The 12652-nt window shown below is 39.4% G+C and overlaps 1 protein-coding gene and 1 long non-coding RNA gene across 6 annotated transcripts in view; one reads left to right on the forward strand and one right to left on the reverse strand.

The window, feature by feature from the left end:
• Nucleotides 1–12652, forward strand: part of LOC115496226 (uncharacterized) — a 170375-nt gene that overhangs the window by 138885 nt on the left and 18838 nt on the right. For both annotated transcript variants that reach the window (XR_012057059.1, XR_012057058.1), the window contains exon 7: nucleotides 3108–3203. This is a non-coding gene — a long non-coding RNA (uncharacterized lncRNA). The remainder of the gene's footprint in view (nucleotides 1–3107; nucleotides 3204–12652) is intronic.
• COL11A1 (collagen type XI alpha 1 chain) overlaps nucleotides 7643–12652 on the reverse strand; it is a 132911-nt gene continuing 127901 nt past the window's right edge. For all 4 annotated transcript variants that reach the window (XM_030279271.4, XM_030279273.4, XM_002186741.7 and 1 more), the window contains 4 exons: nucleotides 12398–12510; nucleotides 11541–11609; nucleotides 10646–10879; nucleotides 7643–9401 (listed from right to left, as the gene is read on the reverse strand). In XM_030279271.4, the coding sequence (XP_030135131.4) occupies nucleotides 9255–9401; nucleotides 10646–10879; nucleotides 11541–11609; nucleotides 12398–12510 (563 nt within the window). In that variant the 3' untranslated portion in view covers nucleotides 7643–9254. The remainder of the gene's footprint in view (nucleotides 9402–10645; nucleotides 10880–11540; nucleotides 11610–12397; nucleotides 12511–12652) is intronic.

Here is a 12652-nt window from a genome sequence, read left to right on the forward strand (position 1 = left end):
CAGTTCCCACCTGCCTGCCTGGCAGCTGCGTTTTTTGAGCAAGACTTATAATTCCATTTGTTTCTATAGGATACCTTCAGCCTAAGACAATTCACAGCTAAGGAGAACCAGGGGAAGAGAGCCTAGACAAAATCACAACTGATAATTTGATGTTTGTCTGTGTGTAAGACTGGTGCAGGTCTCTCACTTTGTTGTACATGTTGCATAGAAGCATCCTAAAGCTGTGAATATAGAAAAATCCTCCCCATGGTCCTTAAAGGTGATGGACTGTGGACAAGGGAATTCTTTCTTTTCAACTGTTTATCTTTAAAATTATGCTGAAATGTCCTTCATATTTCACCAAGTGCAAAAGCAGACCTGTGGACATTAACAACACTCTGTGCTTCTTCTCCCTATTGAGTAGTGAAACTTTTGTTCCTCTTTTACAGTGTTTAATGTGTGTCACATCAAAAAGATTAATTTAACCTGACAGAAGAAGATGATAGGGGAAGGATTTTGAAAATATTATTATGGGTGATGAGCTGAGCAGCAATTAATTCAGGAAGGAGTTTACTGAAGGAAGCTTCCAGGCTTAACCACTAAACCCTTAATGTGTCTTAGTTCTCAATCAGAGCTTTCAGAGAGAGAGAATGCATGAAAGAGGAGCTACTGTATCTGCCACAAAGCTGCTTAATATGACTTATGTCTCAACAGAAGTGTTTTTAGCATAAAAACTCCTTAGTGTTTCAAAACCAGTGACACACATCCTTAGCTCATTTATAGAGTTGTTTAAATATTATCTTTGCATGCCTGCTGTTTGAATGCTCATACCCACTCTGATTTTGCAGCTCATTCTACCACAGAAACACCTGGGTAAAGAAAACAAACCCTTTTCATTCCTTCACTCTGAAAAGGTCTCTCACCTCATGTTGAGCCATCCAACTCTGGAGAGGATGACCCCCAGAGTGGTGCTAGCTCATGGGAAGTGTTTTGCATGGCATGGCAGGGAGAAAGGTCAGAGTGCCATCATCCTGTGAGCACATGCACAGGTTCAAAGGAGGAGAGGGCAACGTTTCTGTTTGGTGGAGTTTGAGATTTTGTTGGGGTTTTTTTACCTTAATTACGCCTTTGAAGAGATAACAACTGAATGTGAATCTACCTCACATGCATAAAACTCTGTGGGTGCTAGGAGTAGTACATTTTTAGTATGATGCTTTTAGGAGAAGTGAGAATTGAGGGGAGGAAAATTCCTGACAAAAAGATAACGTTGGGTTTTAGCTAGGGGTAAGTGGAGTTGTGTGTCTTTTGACAGACACATGGGGTCAAAGTCACCTTGTGGGCTTTGGAACCACCTGGCAGAGCACAGGCCCTGAGTGGTCACGGGGCGCTGCTGCTGGGAGTGCCAAACCCAGGCCTCTGCAGGGAGCTTTGGTCAGAACAAACATTGAAAAGCGTCCTTAAAGCCACCTCTTAAAGAAGGGCTTTTGAGTATTTCCTGGAGTACTAAACTGTAAGTATTACATTGAGTACAAGTTTTGGGTGCTACAACAGAAGGAAGATTTAAAACTATTGGAGAGCTACCAAGATAGTGAAGGGCCTTGAGGGGAAGCCATATCAGGAGCAGCTGAGGTCACTTGGCTTGCTAAGTGTGAAGGAGAGTGTGGACCTCAGGGCAGGCCACCGCTGCCCCACAGGCAGAAATGGAGAGTCAGGCACTGATCTCTCTCTCTGGTGACCACTAGTGGGACGCAGGTAACTCTCGTGAAGCTGAGAAGAGGCTGGGGTTGGATATTAGGCAGAGGCAAAGGTTTCTCCCCCAGAGGGTGTTTGGGCACTGGTACAGGCTCCCCAGGGTCACAGCACCAAGCCTGGCAGAGCTCAGGCAGTGCTTGGACAAAGCTCTCAGGAGTGGTGTGACCCTTGGTGATGGGGCTGTGCAGAGCTGGGCTTCAGTGATCCTTGGGAGTCCTTCTGAGCTCAGGATACCCTGTGGTTTTATGATCCCTCAGCTGTACTTGGTCATCTTCCTCTGTAACTCTCCCTTGTCACACATACATTGTTCGCAGGCCCTGGGCTTCATCCTTTTCTGGTTTTTGTGTCGTTATAGCCCTGACCTCTGTGTGTAGGAGTCACCCTGCATTTATTTACAGAGATCTGGAGGCACACATCAAGCTCTGTCTTCCTTCCTTGTGTTTAAACAGAGAAGAGCAGAATGCTATCTGGCTGTCAAAAATATTCCAGTGTTGCAAGACAGCCCTTAAGTACTTTGTGGTTTTGCTTCCTCTGAGTTATGTGTCTGATTAGACTTAAATGTATCATTTCATACACCATCACAGCTGAGTTACACTTGGGTAACATGCATCCAAATTTGCTGTGTATGAGATATTTATTGTTCTGCATGTTAAGAGTGTATTAACTAATTTACTTGCATATGTTTCAGCCCTTAGTTAGCTTTTAAATTTGTGATTTTGCTTTCTTCTTAGTTTTACAGTAGATAATTCTAACCTTCTCATTAAGTTTAATGAGTAATCACATTGGCTCACTGCTGTTTCCACATGGTACACTTGTGCATACAGTCATCAGAAAGATTATGGAAAACATGAGAAATGAATGCACACACGCAAAACTGCATAATGCATTGGAATAGTCAAGAATCATTTAATCAGAAACATTTTCAGGTATCCTCAGTTCATGTGGACTGTCCATTTAAAATATTTTTATTCCTTTTTTTAGGAATATTTTCATGGGAAGATGTGATGCTAGGTCAAATGTGGTTCATTGTGATATTGTGGCTTTGGTGTGATGTCAATGTGTTCAAAGAACTAAATAGGTCAAATTTAAAGGGAAGAGAGAGGTTTCAAAGGGTCAGCAGTGTGAGCTGAACTCCCTATTGTTTTTATCTGACTTTCCTTTCTGAGACAGCCCTCAGAGCTGCCTGGTCTTGGGGCTTCTCTGTGGTAGGAAAAGGACACAGAAATTGCCTGTTCCTAATCTAGATGGTCCATAAAGGCTCTATATTTTATGAGTCTGGCAGTATGGTAGTGTGGGTATATATTGATTTCTGAGCCTGCTCACCCTCCTCCATCATCCATTCTCTCTTCACCTTAAAAGTTGTCCCCTCTTTTCAGATCTCCTGCGCTTTCCAGTGTCCCAGCAACATGTGGCTGCTCCAGAAGAACAGAGATCCTGCAGAGGAGGCAGTACCAGGAATGTCTGAGAGAGAGGTGAGTGTGGGAAGGGAGGGGAGGGAGAGCGAGGCACAGGGATGTGCCTGCAGGCAGTTGTGCAGGTGTTTCCCACACAGGCTTGCAATCTTTGCTGCTCTTCAGGTGTGTTTTTTATAAACCAGTTTTGCTGCGGCCTCCCAACTGTGGGGCCAGTGCACCCTGCCTTTGCATTGAGTGAGAAACAAACCTGAGCCCTGCAGTAGCAGCAATCACATGGGATGCTCCCAGACTGCCCATAAAGATTTCTCACCCTCCTGCCCTCGGCTGAGGGAAGCAAGTTCTTCTATTATTCTTTTCCCACGTATTTCCCCCTGCTTTCTTATTTCCTTTTTTCCCCCCCACTACATTTCCCTGCTTTCTGTTATACATTGAGAACTATTTTATTGTGCCTTTCTCTTCTACCACCAATATGTTAGTATTGTATTTTATTCCAGTATGTTAGTATTGTACTTATCGCTTGTCTCCCAGCACATGGAAAAACAATCTTGATGAGGGTACCCATGGATGTTCTGTCAATCAAATACTTTCAATGAGTTTGGACAAAAACATCTCATTATTTCAAATGGAAACATCACAATTTAAAAACGGGGAGTAGTTGGAAGGTGAAATGTTCTTTGTTCTTTTCAGAATTTGGAGTGCTGTGGAAAGTTTTCACAAATTAAAATTCCATTTTTGGTTCTTTCTGACAGTAAACAACTTTGATCTTAATATCTGTGCACTGAAAAACTCTGCAGGCTTAGAGCAAAGTGGATATTTCTAAAATCCTTCTGAGGAATGACAAAGGGATAATTGATTGCTATATATCCAAATCAGAAAGTTACTGAATAGTGAATGTTAGGAAGATTATATTTTTATGCATTTTCCATAACCTGAGCCCTGAAATTGTGCTATGTTATTTTGTGAGCTAATTTGGGCACCAGGACCACAAAGCACAGCTACTTTCTCACCTGAGCTGCCATTGAGATGATATTGTAACAAAATAAAGGCCCAGGCTCAAGAGAATGTAAGGATAGGATATAAAACCTTATCTTTTTTTTTTTTTTTCAGTTAATATTTGACAGATGAAAGCTTTTATGTCTGTAAAAACAACTTCATTCTAAATCTTTCCACCTCTCATTCTACATAATATACTTTCCTGCTGTAATGAGGAGGACCTGCTCTAGAAGTCATGCAGCTCCATGATATACCCTGGCTGACTTGTGTGGGCTCTCTGAGTAACATTCTGAGTAAGCTAACAAATAAGAAATAATTATTTCCATTTCAGAAACAACAATTATAGTGTAATGGTTTAATTTGTTAGTCACATCCTGAGTCTCCTCATGTAGTTAACATTTTTAATTTAAAAAACTCAGCTTTATGGCTCTGCTGTAGCTATGTTTACTTTTAACTTCTGCTGGGGAACTGCAGAGCTTTCAGGCTGGGCCTCTGAGGCCATGACTCAGTGGCCTTGCACTGCTGCAGCCCACAGGGACTAAGGCCATGTGCAAGATCTGTGGCTGTGAAATATTTCAGGTGAGAGGGGAGCTGAGTGTGAGGCTCCTGTGTTCATTCCTGATTATTAAGATTATTAAGATGACCTTGGGGCTCTGGGCAGCCTTGTCCTAGTCCTGTGAACTCAGAAAGGTTCTTCTAATTAACCATTGAAAACACAACAGAAGATCCACTTTAGAGAACTTCTGGGGCTGGAAGAGAATTAATTTGGTTTCCATCCAGCATCTTATTGGATGGACTGAATTTCTAATTTTCATCCACATTTTAATCACAGTGCAAGCTGGAGTTACTTTCATGCTTCAGCAAGATTAACTATGTTGACTTTTTGATGTTAAAAAACCCAGTTTCTTTGATTATAATAGGGAGCAGAGGAGACACTTAGATCCCAGTCCCACTGCTGAGTTTTTAACAACTCTTGTCTGTCTTAGTGAAATTAGGTGTGTTTTGATGGAGATCACTTCTTCCCCCCCTGCCCAGTGAGATATTGGAAACAAAGTCAAGGTCTGCCAAAGCTCCCTGGACAACCTAGACAAAATATGTCCGATGTGGGCTTTGGCTGCATCGTCTCTCATTAGAACAGAGCCTTCATTCACGGAGCTGAGAAGGAAACAAGGCCTTGGCTAGAGCAGAGTGTCAGCATATCTGTAAGCTTGCAGCCTTCCTCACTGTATTAATCTTCAACGTTTTTATTGGAAACAAAATGTATAAATAGCTTTAGAGCAATCTACTCCTTGGCAATAATCTTGGCATTGCTTTTCACTGAACTAACAATGAGCCTCTGATAATTTATGTGCTTTCAAGAGGAACACAAATAAGACAGGTTTCCAGGTAAATATAATAGACATGACATTTAATATCCCATCTTTGTAATTTTCAATTTTTTTGGTCCATCTACAATAGAAGATGTTCTTTCATGGAAAAATGAGTGTGCTTGCAATAGAAAACCAGTGGCTAGTAAGGCTTCTCCTTCCAGCCATTAGCATGTGAAGAATAATTTTGAAATTAACAAAGCTGTTACCAAGGGGAAAAATCTTAAGGAGCTCACTGTCCTTATTCTATGAAGCTTTGTACCTTTTTGTGTCACAAGGTAACTGTTGGTGTTAGCCATAATGGCTCTCACTCAGACTGGAAAAAAATATCTTCATTGCATTTTATGAGCTTTTCTAAGAGATGTGCCAGTCATGGTGAGTTGATACTGCTCTATCCAGCGTGAGAGGCAAAGAAACTCCACTCAAGCATGCAGAACAGTTTCTGCCACTCTAGTCAATTCACTGTGTGTAATTCTGGTCAGAACATTGCCTCAGTCTGGAGTAATTTTTGGGCTTGGTTTCCTATGTGCTGAGTTACTCCATTCCATGGAACACAACCACAGTCTGTGTTTGCAGTGAAGAAATCATCTCCAGGATGGTTTTCTGTTTAAAGGGTCTTGAAGCAAACTTTCAAAACAAATTGCCCAGTCTGCTTTAGGTAGGGTGAACCCTCAAGTTCACAGAACACCCAAGTTCTGTTTCTAGACATAAAATCCACATGTTATATAACAATTTCAGTCTTTTTGTGATTGCACAGGTCTTTAATTTAGGGTATGAAGAATATTGATCAGTCTTTCATTTTGGGTTTGGCTGAGCGAGGAATTTGGCTGGCATAGTTTTGGAGGTTTGATTTGTTTCTAAGTATTTTATAATACTGTATCATGAATTGGAGGTTTTATGTTTTTACGGCTGTTAGAATTTGACTATATAATCTGAAGCTTTTTTCATAGGAAGACTAATATGTGAGTTTTGATGTGAAACTTTCTTCTGTTCTGAAGTGCCCTTTTGGTTTGTTTGTTTGGGTTTTAAGCCCTGCTAATAGGAGACTTCTTTCAAGGTAAAACCAAGAGCATAATTTTTGCTTGAAGGGAAGAATATATAATGGCATTTTTTCCCCCTTTAATCTGAAACTTGGAAAGAAAAGAACAGCAGATTGAGAAAGAGATAGGACAATGAGGAGTTAGATAACAAGCAATGGTGAGATGCTTTCATGACAAGGATAAATAGCAAGGTAAGTGGTTAAGGCCTTCAGAAAGGTTAAATAATAAACCAGATGTATCCTTGCTGAAAAGACTGGAAGACTCAAGTTCATTTCCTCCTTTGTGATGTTGCTGACACAAACCTTGGCAAGATGCTTGGACTAATTTTGGAGATCTGGTTTCATTTGACTGCTTGAATATGTCATTGCATTCTTAGAAACAACATTCTGCTGCAGGCTAATCCTGACTCTGCCAAACTGCAACCATCTTTATTTTTTGCCCTAAAGCACTCAGACAAGGAGTTTTTTTTAGATAGGCTTGAACAGGTCAGCTCCTAACTTAGCCCAGCCCCCTTGCTTCTCTGCCAAACTTATTGCAGCTGCCCTCACATCTTACTTAGACATCGCCAGAGTTCATGGAGAACAAGTAGCAGATTAAAAAGAGGGAAGGGGACATATGTCATGTCATTGGACCCACTGCTGGTTCTGGTTCCACAGTCTAAAACAAGATGCTGGACATTTTGTGTTCCACTACTTTCCAAGCCTTGGTCTCATTCTTGCCTTCCATTTCCTATTAATAAATAGGGTCATTTGCATACCCAATGGAGTCATACAAGCACAAGATTGAGGAATGGACAGTTGCTGTAAGTTGTGAGTGGCTGGGGAAGGGGTATCAGGCTCCTGTCTTGTGTTTGGTGGTATTACCTGGACTGCTGGAGCTATAAATCCACACCAACCACATGAGAATTTATCCCTGCTGCCTACGGCCAGTGGCCAGATCAGCCCCCTCTGTTAACTTTCTCTTCCCAGTGCTGTTGCCCAGTGCTTTCCAGGACATGTAGTAACATTTTTTTCAAGCCCGGATGGTCTGGAGGCAGAATAAAGTTAGAGTAAAGACAGTGTGTGCATTTTGGACAATGAAATAAGAGAATGACCAATCCAGATAAACAAGACTTGATTTTATTAATAAAATTTGTATTTCCCTCTTTGAGGTGACAGTTACAAACTTTGGTTCAAAAATAAAAGAAAATATGAACAGCAAGAAGTTGACTTTTGGAATCTCACTTTTACATGTATAAACGTGCATAAGAAAATACCAGTTGGAAACGAGCCAGCAGAAACTAGTACTATTTAATTTAACAATTTATAAGAAATAGAAACAAACATTTCTTTTCAAGTCTTACATATATTATGAAAAATAATTACAAAAGGATTTGTGTTGTAAAGCTAAAATGTAATTCCTACTTCCAACTACCTGAATAAAATGTTCAGAGGGAAGGCCAAACCATCATGTGTTTTTGGTGAGCTTTGAACAGTGAATTGTAAAATGAGTTTGGGTCAAAGACAGCTCTTTAGGAAGCAGCCCCGCGTATGTTGCTTAGCAACTGTGTAGAATCACATGACCTAGACATATTGCATCCCTGGCCTTCAGGTGGAGTAACAGGAAGAAAAAAAATTCATATTAATGGGACGGGCAAATATTTAGTTTAATAGTATAGACTATTCTGTGAAACCTTTAGTATCCAGTTCAGGAAGCAAACATCCATCATTGCTTACATAAACATCTAAGTAAACACTGCAAAAATCCATAAATAACTGTTTCAAATCCAGTTTTTATATTTATGTAGCCCAAATAAGCACAATGGAAACAAATCAAGATGAGATTTAAAAAAAAAAAAAAAGGAAAGCTATATGATTAATTTATTTCACAGATTTTAAACATTTCTCTTACATAGAAGTTTGTTTTTTTCTTACATATTTTCCCCACCTAAAATGATAAACTTGTTTATTTTAGGTATATACAGTTATCTTATGAAATTATGGAATAGAAAATAAAAAGTCTGAGGTATAGCACCATGGAACACAGCACCTTTGAAAGTGCTTTCATTTCATCATCTAAATTCATTGTCACAGAGTGATCAGCAGAAAGCAGTTGTTCGAGTGTGCTGCTCAAGCTCTTCCAGTTTTGCCACCTTAATTTTACTGGCGACTTCAAATAACAAAGCTCTTCAACAACAATATATACAAAGGGATTTTATTATTAATCAGAAATGGAATTGGCTTCACTGGCAATTACAGTTTTATTTTTTTCAGAATACATACACAGTATTGACAATGTAGTTTGTAATTGTAAAATAAGAGCCAGATGCAATTCAGAGACACATGCAAGTTTCGGAAGTGGACAGAGAAATCACAGTATAGTACTGTACGTAGAATAATTACAGTTTATATTAAACACTTTCTAAACACCTCTTTGTTGTAATGGAAGGAGCACCATTGTCGTTGTTTTTTTTTACAGCACCAGAGGAATCCAAAGGGGGTGTTCCTGAAGTGAGCCCTATGTTGTCTGTCTGTGCCACAGCATCTTTGCAAAATAAGTTTAAGTCATGTGATTCTGGCCCTACAAGGGCAATGATTACTCTCTACATAAGACATACATACACAGCAAGACATTTTCTATGCCATCCTTATTCAAAACTTGCATGTGGCATGAAGTGGGTTGGTAGCACCAAAGTGCAACATTTGTGTTGATCTGATTTTGTCTTAAGCTTAACCAAGGAAGCAGACAGGACCGACCTCAAATCCAAACTTCTGGTTCTGATCACCAAAGTCATTGATCATCACATCAACTATGGGCACTTGGTCTATTTTGGGTGTGTTGATTTCCAGCACCGTCTGTGCATAGCCCTTCCTTGACTGTTAAAAAAGAGAAGAAGAAAACCCAAACTGTTACACCTCTGAGCCTTTAACATACTGTAGATCTTCATTTTATCTCTAAAGCATAGAATTACTAAATGATTGCACTGTCATGCACCAGATACTGCAAACTCTAAATCTTATATTTTCTTATGATTTAATTCTAAAAATGTGACATGATTTTAGTTGGAGGATGGCCCATAGGTTTTTTACTTACTAAAGAAGGCCTACAAAAGAAAAATAATCTAGGGTATTTCATGTTTCTTAGATAATTCTATAGTTCATGTCTATACTATTTAATAAACAGTAATATCCTCACAGCACTGGACATATCTCCTGTGGGAACACAGAAAGGTGACATGAAGCAGTTGTGTATTAGTCTCACTGCTGAGGGGAGGTGCTTGGCACATCTCTGCCTCAGGTGTCTATCCTGGCACTTTCAGGTCTCTAATTCTGTATCTCTGACTTCTCAGAAACTGCCTTCAGAATGCTGCTATATCAAACTCCCAAATAATTAATGAGGCTTCAATTGTCATTGTTCTTTTGATGTCTTTGTTTCAAAGGGTTCAATAGAGACTGTTCTATTTCTGAGAAGTGGTAACAGTTGCTATGTCCACAGAGACCCTGAAAGAGGAGTGCTCAGAGAGCTGATGGATGCTTGGACACCTCTGGGGAGTTTCAGCTAAAGGAAGATTCTGAAAAGTAAAATCCACAAACTTCACCTGGCTTTGAATACACAAAACAAGAAAAGGAAATACCGAGTCATATATCAAACTATTAAATTAATTCACTATGTTTGGGTACATACATATGACTTATGTGATATGCGTATTTTGCTGTATTCAATAACTATTCTATTTGTGTATACCTTGATTTTTAGTATCAACATATTCTGCTTATAGGCTGCCTCCTCTCATCTTTTTTACTTCTGCTCTTTCCTTATACTGTGCCCATACACAGTGGCAAATAGTCTGATTTCAGCACAGTGGTGCTGACAGCCTGCATGCATTCCAAGTTTTTTCACTTTCTGTGCTTGGCTTGTGGTTAGATCTTTTTCTGTATGTAGGTGAAAATTGAATATGGCACTAGTGTTCTGTGGTTAAAAATCTACTGAAAATCAGTATATGACAAGTGAAGTGTTTACAAAGCTTGTCTCAGAAGAAAGCTGTGAAAAAATAGATTTGTTTGATTTCTACTTTAAATGACAGGTTGGTTTTGTAAAGACTCTTTGAAGCTCTACTTACTGCACAGCCATCGTGGAGAGCTTTGATGTAAGGATTGTTGTCATAAGACATTTCTTCATCATTGGATCCTAAGAACCTTAGTGCTTTGTCATAGCTGTCAGAGGGTGCGTCGTGCCAGGCCACAGATTGGTGACAGTTATAAGTGAAATTTTGTCTGGCAGAGGCACTCAGTAGTTTAAGGAATGTCATTTGGACCATATTAATGGAATTGCCTTCAACATCCAAATAGGAAAGCTGGAAAATATAAAAAGTTAGATGAATATTTATCTGTTTTCTTTGGTACAATGCAAACCAAAATTATTGTTGACAAAAGAGAATCATGTAACTGGCCTTAATAAAAATATCAACTAACACATAACATTATATGAAGTTTTAAAGGTCAATACAGCTATGACTCAGTAAATAGATTTTCATGATGTAGCAGTATATTTAGGATGAAGAATTACATATCTCAGCTTCGTTCTACTGGGAAAGAGAGAATTACCCCTACCTTACAGTGTAAAGCAGCAGACTCTGTTTGGCAATCTGTTTTTAGTTAATCATAAAGTTAGCCAGCCTGCAGCCCCACTTCTGCATACCCAGTATATTTCCAGTAACCTAGACTGGGGTGGGGGATCTGTGTTCCAGCTGCTGTCCTGAGGTTTGGGGGTGAGGTGTGTCTGACAGGGGCCAGATCCTCACCACCAGCTGTGCCCTTTTGGATCACTGTGGGACAACACAGACCAGGCTTCTGCTGTCCAGGGGCAAGAGACCACGTAGCTGCTGTAATATTTAGGGGAAAAGGGCTGGGGGTCTATTCATTATGTAAATGTTTACAAAATTCCCTGTGATTTGCTGATTGCTGAAAACATGGACCTAATTTGTGAATACAGTTATAGTTGCAGTGACAACTTACAAGTTTTCCTCGCTTAAATTCACTAAACCAAGATCCTGGATTCTCCTTTGGCCATGATGAAATTCTAACCTGTGTGGTCAAACAACAGAGACAGAAGTACTTGAAACATATGTTGACAGATATGAAGGTTTTACGTTACTTGGGACAAATAACACACCAGATAATAAAGAATAGTTCTTCCTGAAATCTCAGCCACTTTAAAAGTCTGAAATAGAATGTTTTTTCTTGTAGAGAATGCCTTCAAATTAGTGACTTCAAATGGAATTTAAGAGAGAGTTAGTTCTATTTGAGGGAGTTGGTTATAATCTGTTAAGAGTCAGGTAAGCTGCTGGTATAAATTGTTGCTATGAAGTATCTAAATGAATTTTCACCAGTGTTGATACCAATAGATCCCTGTCATTTAGGCAAGATTTCAGAAAGCCTTCCTCTATACCATATGCCTCAGCAGATGTAATCTGTAACAGTGAGTAAGGACACTGTTAATACAGTCTTTTACATCTACTTGGCATAGGAATAAATAGATATAAATGAACCCACAAGAGAAACATAGGAAGGTTTAGCTTTTAGCTGACAAATACTAGATCATGTGCTATAAGTGGCTGCTCAGCTGTGTTGCATTCTGAAATGTACTGAAATGTTAGCAAGCAGGTGCACAGATTCCCTATCTGAAGTTGAAAATGTTATTTGTTAACTCTATGTACCATTTTACTGCTCCATTCAGATATATGTAAATGTAAATGTAATTAGAAAGACAGAATCATGAAAATGTGGCAATGTAATTATCCTGTTTAGTTTAACGTTGTAACAGCATAATAGTAACTGTCAACAGCCAACTGAAAACACAGATTGGTACTTACTCCTTCAGATTTCTTATCCGGGTAGATGCAAGTTTCCCCACCTGCTGTGAAATTGCAGTATACTTTGAAGGAGTCTCCAGAACAGCCCTGGTTAGGATCAATCCAATATTCCCCTAAGACAAATGAGAAAATATTTGCCTTATACAGTAGAAATAGTATTCAGAAGAACCAGGCTTTACTGCTACCTAATGGTCCTCCAAAGTTTGTAGGAAATGTATTTTATCTGAATGGTTTAGGTCAGGGAGCAAAATCTGG

This window comes from Taeniopygia guttata, chromosome 8 (genome assembly GCF_048771995.1).
Source record: "Taeniopygia guttata chromosome 8, bTaeGut7.mat, whole genome shotgun sequence".
In the NCBI taxonomy this organism is placed as follows: domain Eukaryota; kingdom Metazoa; phylum Chordata; class Aves; order Passeriformes; family Estrildidae; genus Taeniopygia; species Taeniopygia guttata.